At 44.5% G+C, this 19,775-nt stretch overlaps 1 protein-coding gene across 1 annotated transcript in view; it reads right to left on the bottom strand.

The window, feature by feature from the left end:
* Positions 1–19,775, bottom strand: part of CACNA1B (calcium voltage-gated channel subunit alpha1 B) — a 475,550-nt gene that overhangs the window by 154,472 nt on the left and 301,303 nt on the right. The window contains exons 13-16 of the mRNA XM_077835554.1: positions 15,993–16,105; positions 11,515–11,627; positions 3,187–3,318; positions 2,160–2,232 (exon numbers count right to left, since the gene is read on the bottom strand). Coding sequence (XP_077691680.1) covers positions 2,160–2,232; positions 3,187–3,318; positions 11,515–11,627; positions 15,993–16,105 — 431 coding nt within the window. The remainder of the gene's footprint in view (positions 1–2,159; positions 2,233–3,186; positions 3,319–11,514; positions 11,628–15,992; positions 16,106–19,775) is intronic.

Here is a 19,775-nt window from a genome sequence, read left to right as displayed (position 1 = left end):
ATATGGAAAAAAGTCACAAACATCAACATTTGTTTTATGGAACATTTGCAGAAATATAAATGGGCAAAACTTCCCAGATGGTCTATGGTGATTAGTTTGTCCGGCACTGCTCAATATTGAATGCAAAGGTTTGGCTGAACAGCCATCAGATGATAGAATAAGAATAGCTTTTAAAATCTGCTCCATAATAATAATAGACTGACTAGTGTGTGTTAGTGATGTCAAAGACTGGGATGCCAATTCAGGAAAGCATTGAAGCACATACTTAAGGTGTTGTCCTGAATGGGGATGCTTTCTGAACCAGGACCTGAATGAATTTAAACCCAGCAATGCTACTCAGAAAAGAAGACAGCTAAAGTGGCCAAAAGCAGAGGGTCACTGAAGCTTAGCCACTGAATAAAACATCCCTCAGCAGAGCCAAAGTTCAATAGCATCCTGTCTCCAATATTCCATATCCCCTCAGGCACCCGTCAATGGTCTACCTCTTACAAGCTAGCAGCATATAATTATTTAAGTGGCAATCCTCAAGTAGTGCTGGATGAACAGCTAACAGAGGTCTTTCTGGTTTATAAACTGTCTCTGGGTCTAATGTTGTTGTAAACACTTCTTGCTGAGCTGCTGAATGCATTCTACCTGATTGCTGGAGTACAGAGATGTAGCAATTTGCTACAACACCCTGGGTCACATGATAGAAGACTGTGACTCAGACACTCCTGCTGGGATACAAAGGGCAGCCTGAGTTCAGAGGGAGAGCTGGAGGGAGTAGACTGGCTCCTACAGCAGACTCGAGATTAGGGAAAGGATCTGGAAGGGAGGGCTGGCTGTGCCAGCTGTGGGAAAGACCTGGTTGGGGATACCTGCTGTGTGGGCAGCAGCAGAAGCTCTCTGAGGCCTTAGGAGGGAGTAGGGGCAGGATGTAGTTTACCTGTTTCAACTGATGTTCATCTCTATTTGTGTCTGAGCAATAAATGCTTTGCTGGTAAAAAGGGACTGAAAAACTGACACTGGTGGGAGTGTCATTGGCTACATCTACACTTGGGGTATATCTATGCCAGCTGGAAATCGCACCCCTGGCTCCAAGTATATATGTAGCCATTGATGCATTGGCCAGTGAGTTGGCCCACTGGCTTGTATGAGAGTAGGGAAACTGAGGCAGAGGCAAGGTCTAATGCTGGGTTTGGGGAGCCCTTATTACAGTGTTCTGAATGGTTGTGTGTGTGGTGGGGGGAAACATGACATCAAATTACTTCATCAGAATGAACAGGGTAGCAGAAGCTGGCTTCAAAATTTCACTGAGTTTATCTTGTGTTGCCATTTTACACTTACTTTTACATAAATTTCATAAATGATCTGCAAAGACTCACTCTTATCCCACAGAAGCCCTATTGCCCAGTGTCTTTATCATGTGAGAGGAAAGAAAGTAGTGTAAAATTTCCCATTTCTCTTACTGAGCAAGTGACTCTGTAATAGTGTCAGGCATGGAGCTGCTGCAGCATCAGCGCCTTCAAACCTGAGCTGCAGCTCTCCCGTACCATCACATCATGTTGCCTAAGACTGATGACTCTTTCCTGGCTCCCCCACGGATTTTAATTCTTATCCAGTCTTATCCCGCAACCTTGGTAGTGCAAAATGCTATCTGATTTCCTCAGTGCCTCAGGCCCCTCTCCAGCAACTCTCCTCATTAACTTATGGCAACTGCAGGAGGAAATGGAAGCGGGTCATTGTATGCTCATTTGCTACATTATGCCGTTATAGATGCTGTGCAGAGGACAACACATGAGTAGTCCCATTGCAGTGTAAGGTACTGTGGAGGTGACCTCGTGAAGAATGCTGGAGGGCCTCCTCTAGTCCTTGGATTATGCTTTGTCTGTGCAAAGTGACAGTCCATTTTCCCCATAAAAGAATTCTGTTTGCCTGAGTTTCAAAGAGTCCCTCAGCGTTTATTTTAATGGATCATTTCACCGTTAAATGTGTGCATTGTAATCCCACGGCACGTTGTGAGAAGCTCTTCTCTAATAACAGTAGGCTATGAGCAAACAAAAATTACTTTCTCCTTTCCTAAATTCCAGATAGCTTGAGGGACATCGCCTCCATTGGGAACCGAAAGATGTCTAAAAGGTTCCTTTCTAGTGCGCACCCAATAAAGGAGGCATCTTTACCTGGAACACAGTGAGGATGGCAGCAGGGAATGTATCGAAGTTTGTGGTCGGTGTTTCGTCTTGAAAATTAAACCTAAGCAGGAAATAAAAATTAAAAATTAAACAGTCTAGGAAAAAAAAATTCTATGCTCTCATAATTCTCTATCACCAGAGTCAGAAGACAACATTTGCTCCACATAGACATAATCTGGTCAGTTTCAGGAAGGGATGCGGTATGTTAAGTAAGGCTATGTCTACACTGCGCAGCTTACAGCCTCACAGGTGGGCCGCTAAAGCCTCGCCACTGTAAGGCATACAGTGTAGCTGCTCTTTGTCGGCGGGAGAGCTCACAAAATAAAACCACCCTGAATGAGGGGCAGTAGCTTTGTCAGCGGGAGAGTGTCTCCCACAGAGAAAGTGCTGTCCACACCGATGCTTTTCGTCGGTAAAACTTTTGTCGGTCTGGGTGTGTTTTTACTGCCGAAAGTGCAATGCAGACATAACCCAAGCGAGGTGTGTTTAGCAAAACTGTTAAGAAAATGGCATTTTCGTCTCAGTGGAAATTCCAACATTTTGAAATTAATTTCTATTCCTAAATGGGAATGGAAAAATCAAAATATTAAAAAAAATTTGTGGAACAAATAATTCCAAAAGTTTTAAATCAGAAATATCCACCTGAAAGTAAACTAAATGAAATTATGGACATTTCAACATAAAATGTCATTTTGTTTTGATTTTTTTTTTAAAGAACAAAATGACAAATTTATCTTTAAACGAAACAAATGCTCTTCGTTTCTTTCAAAATGTCAATTTGAAACAAAAATGCTTGTTTTGACATTTCTGTTTGGAAAGCTGAACTTATTCATAAAAACTGGCATTGTCCCATAAAAAAGAAATCTCAGGTTCAATAAAACTATGTTCCAGTAAGAAAATTTTCCACATGAAAGAATTTAAACCAGATTTGCAAAATCCTCTGAGCCATCCAGTCCCCGTCAGCCTTTTGCCTTCCTCAGGGACTGCTTTGATATGAGGAACACACTACACTTACTGTCCTCCAAAGAGCTGCATTCCCAGCAGAGCAAACACCACAATGAACAGGAAGAGCAGGAAGAGCAAACTGATGATGGATTTCATGGAGTTCAGCAAGGAGACCACCAGATTCCTTAGGGAGTTCCAGTATCTAGGTTGTAAATCAAAGCAACCAACCATTAGTGTCACTGGGAGAGGAGGGGCCATTTCCAGGAGAGATTAAAATGATCTAGCTCTTTAAAAGGGACGTGATGAGGAGAGGTCTATGGGACACAGTCCAAGTTGAACAGTCTCCTTAAATTCATCTGGGCCAAACTCTCCAATGATGTAATGCCAGCAGAACAATGTGGCCCACTTGAGTCTATCAGATAGCAAAAGAACACGTAGAATCAGAGAAGTCACAGATGGAAAACACCTCTGTAGTCATCCTGAGCAAACACCTGCCTGTGGAGAATAGTCACCTATAGTCACCTCTAGTCATGAATTCTGCAGTGCTTTGCCCAATCTAACTTTAAATGTTCTAAACAATGCAGCATTCCTTAGCTCATCCTCTCTGCAGTATAGGTTTGTTCCCTACAGTATATAATCCCATGCATTTTCCTTTCCATTACTACGCACACCAACTGTTGGGGATGCCAAGAATGAGGTAATGCCAAGGTCAGAAAGAATTGGAGGGGACTGTGAACTACTCATTTTGGTAAGACTTGAGCCAGGACGGAATGGGTCATTTCCATAGGAGCCTGATTGCTCCCACCGTGTTCTTTGGGAAGTTATTTAAACATGAACTTTCAATTGTTTCACGCCTGATTTCCACACACAGACCTAAAAAAATCTCACATTCAGGTATTTAAATTGAAACAGGCTTTTAGGCATAGAATGTGAGTGCTTAAGGGGGATTTGGCCATCCTATTTAGGCAGTCATGATTGAAAATTAACCTCACTGCATCAAAACCCTCAATTGTGAACAAGAACTCAAGGAAGGGGAACCTAGCCCAGCTCATGACCTGCACACAGCAGGTTCCACCTGGCCAGGCACTGCTGTTCTATTTGCTCTTATCCCCACCCAGGTTATCCTGGATTTATTCCATCCCTTGTCATTATGGGCAAGTGTATACACACACATGAAGCTGGAAGAGGCAGGCTAAATAAAGGAGGTCCTGAGAGGGTGTACAGAAATGGCACTCTCTTCATTTTATTATCCTGCTGAGAACAAGCAGGAAACGTTTATATTAGGAAAACTAATGAATCAGAAAATGTAGATAGAGCTATTAAAGCTGAGGATCTCTTTAACAATCTCCAGTTAGACAGACAAGCCTGAGAAACAACAGGGTTAGAGCACACAATGGGAAACAGGGATTTAAACCTTTATATACACTGTTATCTAGGTTTACATTGTAAACCTAGGTCTGTGGGACCTGGGCTTGTGAACATGGAGTTTTCAAGCCCATGCTTGAGCATCCACATTGCATTGCAAACCCAGGTTTACAATTGCTGGACCCCAGGTCTCACAGCTGTGCTAACATGTCCATACTGCACTATTCAGACCTTCCTATTCAGGTCTGTGGTTTGATTTGCATCCACACTGCAAAATGACAGGTCTTGGACCCCAAGGCTCAGTGGGACTCAGGCTCTGACCTAAGCAGGGTTCTAAAACCTGGGGTTGAGTACTTGCTGACCTGAGTCAGACTGATTTTAGACACAACAAATCCTGCGTCTTGGCAGGAGGTAAGACTAGATGACCCTTGCGGCCCCTTCTAACCCTGTGGTTCTATGATTTGTGTGTGGACAGAAGAGGGGCTTGGCCTCAAACCTGAGTCAGAGCTCAGGCTTAGTGTGCGGTATAGACATTCCCTTAAAGGTTTTCTGATCACTTTGGGATAGCAAGCAGGAATTCTTCCAGCTCTCGCTCTGCTTTTTCTCCAGTTACTTCTACCACCTCCGCTCTCCAGACCAGGAAGCTACCACACAGAGCCTGGGTTCCTGATGGCAGTCCTGCTCCACAGTTTCCACCTGGGTTTTGGGGGACAGGCCCTTAATCTGAAATCCTTACTGCAGAACAGCTGTTGTAGGGTGTGGAAGAAGGGTGCCAGCTGAATTCGTCTGTTCCCGTCGCCACAGCTCCATAAGACAGCTCGCAGAGGAAGCTGGCTTTCACACAGCCTCCTAATTATTCTATTGCTACCCACTCCTCCTTCACTTTTCTCTGTTTCACTTTTCCAGTTCTTTTCCTAGAACACCATTCCCTTCTCCACCATCTACTAGCAAGCAGAGATGGGTAAATAACTGATTTTATGGTGTGCTGTCTGTTCTGATTTTGTTTTTTAATTGTTTCGGGTTGTTCCAAACCCAGAATTTTTCAAATCTTTCCGCAAATCAAAAAGTTTAAATAAAAAAATGTTTTAGGTTGACCAAAACATCTCATTTAGATTTCAAACCCGAACTTTAAAAAAAATTAACACCACTGAAGGAAACTTCTCAAAAGCCATTTTGAATTCATAGATTCATAGAGTCTCAGGCCAGAAGGGACCATTGTGATCATCTAGTCTGACCTCCTGCATAACACAGGCTAGGGAACTTCCCCAAATTAATTCCTAGTGCAGATCTTTTAGAAAAACATCCAGTCCTGATTTTAAAATGGTCAGCAATGAAGAATCCACCATAATCCTTGGTAAATTGTTCGCATGATTAATTACTCTCACTGGTAAAAATGTACGCCTTATTTCAGCCTGAATTTATCTAGCTTCTGCTTCCAGCCATTGTATCATGTTATAACTTCCTTTGCTCGATTTAAGATTATTAAATATATGGGCCTACTACAGGAGTGGGTGCGTGAGGTTCTGTGGCCTGCAGTGTGCAGGAGGTCAGACTAGATGATCATGATGGTCCCTTCTGGCCTTTAAGTCTTTGAGTCTATTTGTTCCCCATGTAGGTACTTATAGTCTGTAATCAAATCACTCCTTAACCTTCTCCTTGTTAAGCTAAGTAGATGGAGCTCCTTGAATCTATCAGTGTAAGGCCTGTTTTCTAAACCTTTAATCATTCTGATGGATCTTCTTTGAACCCCATCCAATTTATCAATATCCTTCTTGGCTTGTGGACACCAGAACTGGACAGACTATTCCAGCAGCAGTCACACCACTGCCAAATACAGAGCTAAAATAACCTCTCTACTCCTACTCAAGATTCCCCCATTTATCCATCCCAGGATCGCATTAACTCTTTCGGCCACACCATCACACTGGGAGCTCATGTTCAGCTGATTACCCAAAAGGAACCGCAAATCTTTTCAAGAGTCATTGCTTCCCAGGATAAAGTCCCCATCTTGTAAGTATGGCCTACATTCTTTGTTCCCAGATGTATATATTTACATTTTAGCCGTATTAAAAAGCATATTGTATATGACGTCAACACTACTAACTTTATTAGCAAAACTTGTAATCTTAGCAAAAAGAGATATTAAGTCATTTTGGCAGGATCTATTTTCCATAAACCACATGTTGATTTGTATTAATTTCTTTACCCTCCTTTAGTTTTTTATTAATCAAGTCCCTTATCAACCGCTTCATTATATTGCCCGGGATCGATGTCACACTGACAGGCCTATAATTTCCCAGGATATTGCATTTACCCTTTTTAAAAACCACAACAATTTAAAAGCACAACATTCATTCTCTTCTAGAAAGCTTCTGCAACTTCCCCCGTGCTCCAAGTCTTATCAAAATGTTTTGTTTCAAAAATATCACAACAGAACGTTTCAACTTTTTTGGAATTTGTTTGTTTTGGGTTTTTTTCCCCCCACAGAAACAATTCAATGAAACAGATACAAATTCACAATGTTGTCTGCAGTGTTGTAGCCATTTAGTTGGGGATTGGTCCTGCTTTGAGCAGGGGGTTGGACTAGATGACCTCCTGAGGTCTCTTCCAACTCTGATACTCTATGATTCTATGTCAGTTCCAGGATATTAGAGAGACAAGGTGGGTGAGGTAATATCTTTTAAGGGACCAACTTTGGTTGATGAGAGAGACATGCTTTTGAGCCACACAGAGCTGAGGACCTGAAGTCTCTCTCATCAATAGAAGTTGGTCCAATAAAAGAGATCATCTCACCCACTTTGTCTCACACATTCACAACATTTTGATGTCACTGAATCTGCACTTTTCACTGAAAAAAGTTTTGGAGGGAAAATTTCACCCAGCTGTACTTGCAAGCCCTGCCCAAGCGTGTGTGTGTGACAGATGGGGTATAATGGTTGCTTGATGCCCTGCTGCACCCACTCCATTGATAGCCCCTAAAAGGGGCTTCTTTATGACAGACTGGCATGGGTTTGAGGGGGGTTCAGGGTCTGAGATGGAAGACTCCCTGAGATGAATCAAGCAGATGTACCTCAGTTAGTCTTAGACCCTAAAAAGAGGCTAAATTGCTCTGATGGAGAGACAAGGGGTTTTGTGACCATAGTCCAGGACAGAAAGTTCTCCAAGGGAATTTTCCCTGCCTCATGTAGCTGCCTCCCTTAGGCTGGTATTTTGCAGTTAACATGGTTGGGCAGCAAACACACAGGTCAGGTGGCTGGGTTATCCAGAGGAGCTGGGCATACCCGGGTCATTTCAGCACCCATCTATGACTGGTGACAGACCCCAGGGCTGTAACAAGGAGTTAAATTTCTACAGTTGCCAGTTCCCATTACATCTTGACAAGCAGGAAATTGTGTTGAGCTATTTTCTCCTTGTCTTCCTATCTCTGAATTTCAGTGCCTCTTAGGCTGCATTTCCACTCACGGTAGTGATGTGCCATCCTGCTGTGACCTTTTCAGCCTGCTGCAATTTAACTTTCTAACCATTGGGTTGCTCTGCTTTTTACAATCTTCCTGGCTTGTGCTGGAGGAAGAAAAAATCTCCAAATCAAAAGGCATAATATCCCCAATTATTCAGAGCAGGATGGTGTGCCCCTGCCTTCCGCTGAACAGATTAGAGACAAAAATCCAAGGGCAGGATGCTTCAGGGAAATATTGCAGTGAAAGCCAGGCAAAAAGGAAAGAATTAGCACAGGGTGAGGCTGTAATGAGAACTGGACATCAGCAACATAGCATTTGGAGCTCTTGCTTTGCTAACTTTCTCAAATAGCTCATGGTCAGATGTGCAGTGCTGGATTGATTGGAGCTTGCTGCCCTTTCAGGGCATTTCTTTTCTGCTGAGAACCTATGATTTTTCCAGCTCCCCACCATTCCCAGAAAGTGTCAACATTTGGATTTCCTCAGACACTTACAGGTGAAAGTAGGATCCGCAGAATGATCAACATGTAAAAAGCCAGATAACTCTAAGGGTGTGTCTACACAGCAAAGAAAGGTGTGTTCCTAACTCGGGTTAGCTAATGGGTTAAAATAGCAGCAAAGAGATGGCAACTCAGTGTGACGTGTCATTCCATATTCTTTATGAAAATATTCTTATGATATAAATATGACATAACTGAGATATACTTGATGCAAGATGGCTCATGTGAGATATCATCGGAAAGGTTATGATTTACTGAATGTCATTATCCTATTTGTATGCATGTATCATTTCTGTATCTGAAATTAGGAATATTGACTATGTATCTGTATTTCAACTATGCTACTTGGAGTGACACCCATTGCCAACACTTCAGGTACAACAATGGAAAAGCCAGACAGGGTGGATGGCCCATCAACAAGGACAATGGACTGTAAAAGAGTTTAGTCTTCCTGTGAACTTGTGGGTCAGCCTGTGAAGAAAGGCTACAAGGGCCCTACAGAGTCAGATGGTCTTGTCACCTGATACTACAACATCACCTGGGATTTCTTGTAACTTTCCACTGTAAGGGAATGGGGGTCAAATTAGGAAACACAGGATTCCCGCCTTATGCAAATCCTATTTAAGGATGGGGACTGAGGTAATCCTGGTAGTCAGTTCTCCCCTGCTACCCCACCCAAAATGACGGCTGGAAACAACTAAGACTGAACAGGGGGAAAGAACTGAGCCCAGGCTGGAAGGGCATCTGGCCTAAAGAAGATTATTAGAACCATTTTTAGGGTGAGAACTCACATGTAACCAGTTTCTTTACTGCATTAATCTTAGCTTGCGTGCTCTGTTTTATTTTCTTAGTAATCTGCCTTGTTCTGTCTGCTACCTCCTTAACCACTTAAAATACACCTGTGATAGTTAATAAATTTATTTCTGGGTTATAACATAACCCAGTTTATGCAATTTCTAACTGGGGGCATAGAATTTCTAAATTTCTATTCACAGCCCTCTTCCACCTTGAGGGAAGAGGCGAATTTAAGAATAGATCTTTGGGTCTGTAGTCCAAGGGAGGTGGACATCTAAGTGCTGGAGCAAGTCCCTTAAGCTGAGTCTTCCCAGAACCGATCTGCAGTGGGCTGTGGCCCTGCCTGTGTGTGTGTTCGAGGAGGTTTTAAGAGCCTGGCATGGCAAGACAGGTTAAAGGGGGCCCACGCTGGCAGACCAGGTAGACGCAGTGGTATTGCAGCACATCAGATGACTTCCCAAGGGTCCAACCTGTCACACTCAGCTTTTAAACTTGGGTTAGCAGTTCAACTTCAACTCTGCAGGGGTATGTCTACACTGTAGCCGGGAGGGAGCCTTGTTAAGTAGACAGACTTGTGGTAGAGAGGGGCTCGTGCTTGTGTGCTAAGAATAGCTGTGTGGAAGCTGCAGCTCCAGAGAAGGCTCAGGCAAGCCACCTGAGCTTGCCCCAGGTGTAGACTGGGCTTGAGCTCGGGTGGCTTGTCTGAGCCTCTGCCGTTGCCACCAAGTCCACACAGCTATTTTTAGCATGCTGGCGCAAGCCTTGCCATCACGAATGTGTCTACCTGAGCTGGAAGGTTCACTCCCAGCTGCAGTGTAGATATGCCCTTGGGGGCCTGGCGTTGAACTAGAGTTGCTAATCCAAGTTAAAAGCTGAGTTGCTGTGTCTTTGCCGCTATTTTAACCGAAGTTTGCTACCATGCATTAGTTAACCTGAGTTAAGAACATAACTTTTATTGCAGTGTAACCTATCTTAAGGGGCTAAAGGACATCCAAACCATGCCGCTGATGATGAGAGAAGTATGTAAGTACAACAAATGGCCATTTTATACTCTAGCTGGCCAATTTGAGCATCCAAGGTTTGGACACCCTGTTAAGGTTCGAAAATTGGGCTCCCCATCTAAAACCTTTGTCGTGTTGCTCCTTGCACAGAGATGCTGCACCAGCATTCCTCCTTGTGGCTAGTAGACGTATTGCGGCAACTCTGCCTCAGTTTGCCCAATGTCTTTTCTGTCCCATTCTGGCTGTAAAAGCGACTGGCTCTCCTGCCAAGCCACTTAACAGAGTCCAATCCCTTCTGTGGCCTCAGAGTCCTTCCCTTAAAATCCAACACAAAATAACAAAAGAACCGAATAATCAGCCCAGCTAGGCTCAGCTGTTAGCTTCCTTCTTTGCAGGCTAGCTACAAACTGTCCCAACACTGACCCAAGTTCCTGGGTTTTAACCTCACCACCCTGGGGCTGGAACACACTCCCTCTCCCCAGGGATTTAGGCAGGCTGCAGTCCCTGATCGGCTTCTGTCTCCAGCTAGGCTCCTAGCACAGATCAGACAGTTTGTCTGCATCCCCAATCGTGCAAAGATGTGGTAGGTGAGGCTAACTGACCAGAACTGAGTGGCCCGAATACTCACCTGGCTGCTACACTCCTCTTGTTAATACAAAGAGATAATTAAAGAGAGGGAGGAAGGGAGGGGTGTACTTGTTTGGGGAGGGGGGAGGGGAACCAAAACCGGCACGAATGCCCATAACATTTTCAGTTAGCTCAACATTACAACTTTAACATCCTGCAGCAATGGCGCTAAATGGATTATAAATTGCACAATAGCTGTTTGTTAATTCCAGCGCATATTAATCTGACATGTCAGAAGAACAAGTGAAAAGCTTCATCCACCAAACTCTACTGGATCACAAAAGTGCCAGATTCACAGCTCCTCAAATACACTCCTAGATTAGGTACAGTACAGGTAATGACAGCACAAGCTTCCTCATGCTTGTTATGCTGGCAAATCTCAGTCTTGTCCTCTGCAGGAGAGAGAGTAGTTTAGTCTTCACGGCTCATTCAGCTGTAGCAACGATGACGATGACCCAGTTTGGCTGACATGGGTGCTGGTCGCACTCACATCCGATAATCGGAGTTCATGCTTGGCAGTGTAAGGGTGATGGACAGAAGCATAAGTTACTGCTGGGGCCGAAATTCTACAAGGCTTTATAACAGGAGTGTGCAAGCTAAGCAGGCAACGTCGAGCTAAATAGCCGATGGGAGTGAAAAAGGAACCTGGACTTACTTGGTTACTTTGAAAATCCTCAGCAGTCGAAGAGCCCTCAATACACTGATGCCAAATGAGGTACCAGGCTTCACTGCTGCCCAAATCACTTCAAAAATGCTCCCCACTATCACCTGCAAGAACAACCCGTTTTAAAAGGGAAAATGATTGCACGACCGGCTGTGGCTTTGGGTCCTCCCACAGGGGCTAGGGACCAAAGAGGAGACAGAATCCAATCACAGTGCAGGAGCTAATAGGGGCTGCCAGTATAATTTGCATAATCAAGGAAACAGCAAGAAAGCCCAAACTCTCAGACATAATGGCTCAAATTTTGTAAATGTGCGATCCAGCCGGAGAAAGGGGCAGCTTCCCCCTCTGCATCAGTTCTGTGCGTTGGCTGGTGTATTGTGAGGTCACATCCAAGGCTCCACCCACTCCCCACCAGTGCCCACTTGCACAAGACTGGTGATAGCAGTCAGGCAGAAACTGTCCCCATCCCTAAACCATGCATAGGGATGTGAAGTGTTTCCTTACACTCCCTTATTCCCATGAGTAGGGGCACAGCTAGGCTCACGAGTGAGCACCAGATAAGAGCTAAGTATTATTATTATGTAAAATCTACTGGAAGTATCTCTCTGATCAGAACCTTTCAAATGCTGGTTAATTAAGATATTTGCAGGTAAATAAAAATCCTTAAAATCCACTAGAGTTCACATCCAACCATTCAGCAGCCCCCGGCCTTGAGATATTTAAAGAATTGTCTCTGGACATATTTTGTTAAAATGTTGGCAGCTTGCAATAGTACAAACCCTAAGATTCAAAGGGACTTTCTATTAAATGTAGTGCAAATAGGGAGCATTATAGTAATGTAAAATGCACTATAGTAAAGAGGAATTTTATAAAAGCTAGGTTACTGCTTAGGCAGTAAGGTAAGACAAGCATTTCTTAGCCATTATATCTAGCTTCAGGCAAGGCCAAAGGTTGAGAAACTTTAGCTATGGAGAAGCACAATAATTGCCTTGAAATGCACAAGGGACTTATTTCTACCATGGAATGCAATTTTCACAGAAAATCAAGGTGAATAGACAGACCTGTGCCAGTTACCACACCGGAGTGATGATATGAGACTGTCGGCACCCTGAAAACACCATTTGTGTACGGCATTCCAGCGCCTTTTGAGCAGAACCCAACTCTCCTCTCCTCCACTGTGTATCCTTTCTAGGAATCTATCATGCATCAGTAAAACCTTCCCCCAGACCCTCTGAGTTTTAAATTGATAATTAATTTTCTTGCCCTATTAAAATGACCTCTTGGGAGTAACTTCACACAAGACTCCACTGGTCTACTCCTCCCGGGGCCAATGTCTCTCTCTTTTGTTGTTTCTCTCTTTGCTTTTGAACTGTTTCATCTCGATAGTTTGTCAAACTAAACTGACGACAGAACTGTGTACCGTTCCAAAGGGGGTGAAGAAACTGAATTAATTGGGGAGTGGGAAGGTAGGTGCGGGAGAAGAAACATAGACAGTGGTGGGTTCCCAATGGACTCTCTAAAGAAGGAAGAATTAGAAAAGTGATCAAAACCCTCTCCCTCATGGGAATTCCAGTCCATGAAACTTATTACCAGTGCTTCATTCAGCATGGCATGAAGAAAAGCTGACGGGCCCAGTGGATTTGTTCTGTGTTTAATATAAAATTCTTAAATCATTCTTCCCACAAGATCAGGTATAAGTTTTTGTTCCTTGTGGGTGGAGCATTCTGATTAGCAATGCCCTTTATGAAATAAATGAAGGGAAATTAGCAGACAGTGAGGGTGAAGCTTGCCATATTGTGGCCCATGCAGTACCTGTGTAAGGGATAGAGAACATCAATCCAGCATCTTTCACTAGAATTTGACCAAAAATGAGGCAGTGATACATTGAGGTAAATTAAAAGCCAGATTAAAGTATTACAAAACAGCTCACAGAGACTGGAATTTTCAAAGGCATCTCAGGTTGTTAGACACCTAACTCCCGTTGACTTTCAGTAGGAGCTGGGTGCCATTCCTGGGCCGGATTTAGAGGTAGGCAACCCAGTGACCACCTGGGGTGCGGGCTTGGGGGGCGCCAAGCTCAGGGCTCTGTTTTTGTTGTTAGCGACAAAAGGGAAAATAGAATGTTTGAAGTAAAATGTCTCAGGTACTCCGTATGTGGATTCGTTTTTCAGTAACCTCCTAGAATGCTCTGGCCCTTTGTAGAATCTCATGGAACCTTCCAGACTTGCTTATATATGGCATGAATAAATACAGATTTACAGATCCTAGTATGCAAGTTTTATCATCTTATATGACAGGGATAAATCAGGCATTCAAATCATGCAAAGTCATGAAATGGGCTACAAATGCAATAAAATAATAAGGTATTCAAAAGTTTAACAAATGGAAGGGCGGAGGAGCGCTGAACAAGCTCCTCGCCTGGGGCACCAACCAAATTTTCAGTCCAGCCTTAGCAGAACCTTTGTTTTTGCAGGCACAAAATTACACTCACAACAGCTTGTTGCTTTTAGTTTAGGTGACGTTCACTGAAGTCCCTGATTACATCCCAAAATCAGGAGTGTAGCCATCGAAGTGACTTAAACTGGGGGTGCAAGTCGTTGCGGATGCAATGCCACACACACAATTATTTGCATGACAGTTTGCTCCCACAGAACTGGGGGATGGTGTCTGCACAGCCAGCACCTAAATGCTGTGTCTTCTTATGAAAATCACCAAGTCTGGACATATTTGACATGTTCTGTCAGGGGTTTATTGTTGGTGGTGGGGGTGGTGGTTTCCCTTTCTGCAGTGTCAGCAGAAGGTAAGGAATTGCCAGCCCTGCAGAGGAAAATACACCTGATGCTTCCCACATGTAACAGGGTGGTCTATCCCTTTAAGCAGCAGGGACTCTGGGGCCAGCCAGTCCCAGCTGGGAAGAAGTCAGGTGATCCAATGAAGAGCTGAGAAAGCTCAGTTGGGGTTGAGGGGGGCTGCAGGAGGAAAGTTGACTCCTATGATTGGCCCTGAGAGAGAGGGGGGCCGGTGTTGGTCTGGGGAATAGCTTCGTTTTGTGTGACTTTGCGAGGCTTTTAAAATCTCAATTAATAAACCGTGTCCTGAGAGAGTGGCATGGTGTTAGTCCTTCCTGGGCTGGGAGCCCAGCCAGCAGCCTGACACACCCCACCTTCCCTGGCCTTGTTCTGCTCTAGACAGCCCCCCTCTAGAGAGAAGGGGTTAGTCCGGGCTCTAGGCCTGATCGGTCCTTGGCCTCCCTGCTGAGACGGCCAACAAAGGGGCCGATTAGAGTCCGCTGTAAGAGTGGAATTTGTGACGTGGGTGTAACCCACACACCTTCTGGGTGTGGTGTTCTGTCCCATCTAGTGGAACCGAGACCACTTACAGAGAGAGATTGAGTCTGCTCTACAGCCTTAGCTAATAGAAAGTTGGCTTTTAGCTCATGTGGTAGAGGCTCCTGCACTAAGCTCCAGAGGTTCTCCAGTTCTATCCTGACTGCCGACAACTGGGGTCTGTCGGCGTTAGATGGGCACCTGCCAAAAGTGAAATGGAGTGAGTCTCGATATTCATTTCCCAGTCGAGGAATGGTGCAGAAACAGGGAGTTCAGTCCCAGAAGGGGAAGGGAATCACTCACAGCATCTTGTCAGTTAAGCGTCCAAGCTGTCAGACAAAGTCCCACCTCAGACTGGCTGAAGGACACACGAGATGTCCCAGCTGTACTTTTCCCTCTCTAATCTTTATGGTGGCGGCTGCATCTTGAGCTCCAGAGACAGGAAATATTGCAGCCCAGATACTCTCCTAGGATCCAGGTACACAATTCCCATATAAGACAACAGAAGGTGTGTAAGCCTATGTGTAGGCAGAATGTAGCCCAACATTGTGTTAGGCACCCATATTCACACACACCAACAGAAGTGTCTTTCCAGAGGGCCTGAGCACAAATGTTTACATCAATGGCATATGCTCAGCATCTCCCCCAGAACATGCCACGTTTATTATATACGCCTCATTATGGACACAAATTTGAAACTCACTGCCCATGTATTGTGAGGGGAAGTCACCCACAGGATGGTAGGAAATCCGAGCAAAGGGAAACATGATATAAAACACAAACACACCCCTAACTTCAAAATGGCATCTCTTGGTATTAGAGCACTTAGTGAGGCTGCTGATGAGAACTGGATCCATGTGGGCTTTTAGCAGAAAACAATTCCCACAGACATCCAGTTCTGGTTGGCTACTGGGTTTCTTAGGACACAATTCCTAGAGGAAGTGTATTCAGACTGGCATGTTTCCTCATTGTATCTCACTGTCCACTTGATTTATACAGGGAAGTGAGAGAGGAGTAACTAATCCCTGTAAAATGTGCTCATGGGACATCATTGTCTTTGCTCTCACTGATAAACATATACCACCACTCATCAAAGGAGGGGCTTATGCACCACATTAGTTTGTGTAGCTGATGTCAACTTACCCCAAAGTCGAAGCAGTTGAATGAGGAGTGGAAGTAATTTCTTGGCCCCAGTCCGTACATCTTCAAGGACATCTCAGTAAGGAACAGACCCAGGAAAACAAACTCTGCAAAATCTAGAAACCAGCAAAGAGGCTGAATCAGTTAATGAGGTCCTGCTAGGCTGAGATAATGCAGTTCAACAGCTTCACAGTATGGACTGCCTCCTGCTGGTCGAAAACTCCTCTGCAATGGGAAGATATTTGCTTTAGTACCCTTTCACACAATTATTTTGGCATACACTTATGAGAGGCACATCATGCAAGAAGCACAAAGGAAGCAGTTTCAGCTCTGCTGTGGGAAGTTAGGTATGTGAGCTTTGAGAAATCCTGTCCACCTCTATGGAAAGCACTTTGAGAAAGAGGTTTGTGGGGCTATTTATAAAGGCCTCCCTTAACTCCACCCATAATATTTTGCATCTGTACAATTAAACAGACCTGTCAATCGCTCTTTCAAATAGGTAGTAGATTCACAGATTCCAAAGCCAGAGGGATCATTGTGATTCTCTAGTTTGACCTCCTGTATAACACAGGCCATAAAACATTATAGGTGCTGGAACTAGGGGTGCTGCCAAACTCCTTGGCTTGAAGTGGTTTCCATTATATACAAGGTTTACAGTTTGGTTCAATGGCTCTCAGCACCCTCACTATACAAATTGTTTCAGCACCCCTGTAAAACTTCCCCCAAAATAATTCGTAGAGCAGATCTTTTAGAAAGACATCAAATCTTGATTTTAAAAAGGTCATTGATAAATTCTTCCAATGGTTGCATCAAACAGTATCAAGTACAGTTAGCCAGTTTTCTCAAATGTGTGAAGAGATGTGATCCTAAGTATTGCTAGCACAAACAAGGAGTCTCTTTAGATCACTGGTTAAATGAGATGTGCTATAGCTGAAAAATCACCTTTTTTCCAGGTGTGATTATGGTATTAAAAATGATGAGTAAAATTTTTACAAGCATCTACGTCCTATTTTCAAAAGTGCCTATATCATTTAGGCACCTAAGTTCCGTTTACTTTCAATGGGACTTGGATTTCTAAGTGATTTAGGTCACAAACACACTTAAGTCAGTCACTTAGATATCCAAGTCCCATTGAAAGTAAACAGAACTTAGGTGCCTAAAGGATACAGGCACTTTTGAAAATGGGATTTAGGTGCTTTTACGAATTTTACCATATGTAAAAATACACCACCTATAGAATCACAGACTATTAGGGTTGGAAGAGACCTCAGGAGGTCATCTAGTCCAACCCCCTGCTCAAAGCAGGACCAATCCCCAACTAAATCATCCCAGCCAGGGCTTTGTCAAGCCGGGCCTTCCAAACCTCTAAGAGTGGAGATTCCACCACCTCCCTAGGTAACCCATTCCAGTGTTTCACCACCCTCCTAGTGAAATAGTGTTTCCTAATATCCAACCTAAACCGCCCCCACTGCAACTTGAGACCATTGCTCCTTGTTCTGTCATCTGCCACCACTGAAAACAGCTGAGCTCCATCCTCTTTGGACCCCCTCTTCAGGTAGTTGATGGCTGCTATCAAATGCCCCCTTCACTCTTCTCTTCTGCAGATTAAATAACCCCAGTTACCTCAGCCTCTCCTCATAAGTCATGTGCCACAACCCCCTAATCATTTTCCTTGCCCTGCACTGGACTCTCTCCAATTTGTCCACATCCCTTCTGTCGTGGGGGGACCAAAACTGGACACAATACTCCAGGTGTGGCCTCACCAGTGCCGAATAGAGGGGAATAATCATGTCCCTCCATCTGCTGGCAACGCTCCTACTAATCCAGCCCAATATGCCGTTGACCTTCTTGGCAACAAGGGCACACTGCTGACTCATTTCCTAATTCAACAGACCTGCACTGTGTGTGTGTATTCCGTGTCCAAAGTCCTGGCTTTATGACTGACTCCAAGCAGTTTCCTTTTGTTATCCCTGCAGAATCTACACAGCTCGGAGAGAGCAAGTTGGGTTCCATTCTGCCTCATGCATCACCCACAAAACAGCCAGGTAAGTTTTTGATTGGAAAGTTTTTATCACCTATCATGACATAAGGGGCAGAGAGAATCCAGCTGGATTTTTCAAGTCCCAGACTGAATTTGCAGGAGTTGCAGTTATGGAAAAAACTACTGTTTGCTTCATAAACTGAGCAGCTTGGATCTGAGGTCACTGAGAAGGAGTAACCCGGGAACTTTTTTTTAAAAGCAACATCAAAAACAAAACCCTACCAAAACAGAACTCTCCACAGCACACACAGTTCTCCTCCTGGGGAAAGGATGAGAGAAGAACAAACCATATGACAGGTATTAATCTCGATGCTTAATGCACAGCTGGAAGGTGTTCGGATGCAACAGCAGTAAGTGCATTATAAAAATTGATACAGAATATGGAACTCACATGCCATATTTACAGCGTCACTCTTTTGTCTACAGCTGCCCTTTAAGTTTTGTGATTCCAACTCTCCTTAGCCCTCAAACAGAAGTCCAGTTCCCTTCTCAGCAGAACTCAGCCCCACCAAAGGATGTGGCCTTCAGGACATAAGTGGAATGAGTTTAGTGGAACCCTTCTATTTCTTCATGGATATTTGTTCCACCAGATGCTATGAAACAGGCAGAAGTCTCTACCTATGAGGGGGCAAGATGTGAAGCAGCAAGGGGAGCTGCAGGTCAGGCCAGGTCAGGGAATTTCCATCCACATGCCTGTTCTACCTAACTCTAGACCAGGGATCGGCAAGCTTTGGCACACGGCCCATCAGGGAAATCCGCTGGCGGGCCAGGATGGTTTGTTTACCTGCTGCGTCCGCAGGTTCGGTGATCGCAGCTCCCACTGGCCACAGTTCACCGTTCCAGGCCAATGGGGGCTATGGGACGCGGCTGCCAGCACATCCCTCAGCCCACACTCCTTCCCACAGCCCCCATTGGCCTGGAACGGCGAACTGCGGCAGGTGGGAGCTGCTATCAGCCAAACCTGTGGACGCTGCAGGTAAACAAACCGTCCCACCCGCCAGCGAATTTCCCTGATGGGCCATGTGCCAAAGGTTGCCGATCCCTGCTCAAGACAAAGCTCTTGGTTTCTTGCTTTCAAGAGCACCAAATTTACCCCCAAAAGTTTTTAAAATAGCTATGCTTCTTGAGTGGATCTAGGAAGTCACACTGGAGAAAAGTCCTGGCTCAGTGTGAGAATCCTTCTATATAGGTATTATAATATCTAGCTCTTACATAGCGGTTTTCCTCAGTAGTTCTCAAAGCACTTTACAAAGGAGGTCAGTATCATTATCCCCATTTTAGAGGTACAGAGAGGGGTCAGTGACTTGCCCAAGGTCACCCAGCAGGCCAATGGCAGAGCAAGGAAAAGAACCAAGGTCTCCTGAGTCTTGGTCCAGTGCCCTACCCATTAGACAACACTGCCACGGACTCATAACTATCTTGCACCCTAAATATTAATATACAGAAAAACACAACACAGATTGGCTGGCTAGATGGATAGAGAGACAGATCCATCTGGGATTTTTTAAGGTACATGTCAAGAAATGGGAGTAACAGATGTAAAAGTCAGAGAAACAGCTAAGAAGTTTGAGTGTCTGCTCCAGATCTCCTCTTTGCACCCCTGAGAGAAGAAACTAAATGTCCTTTCAGAGCTAGATATCCTTGCATCCAGAACTAGACTGAACGGCACCTGGTTCCAGAGATCAAAGCTGGCAGTGGCAGCAGTCTCTCAATGGTGACCGGCTGCCATGGGCCCTGGCACCAAG

The sequence above is a fragment of the Eretmochelys imbricata genome, chromosome 16 (assembly GCF_965152235.1).
Source record: "Eretmochelys imbricata isolate rEreImb1 chromosome 16, rEreImb1.hap1, whole genome shotgun sequence".
NCBI lineage: Eukaryota > Metazoa > Chordata > Testudines > Cheloniidae > Eretmochelys > Eretmochelys imbricata.
This window is presented reverse-complemented; position numbering and strand designations above follow the sequence as displayed.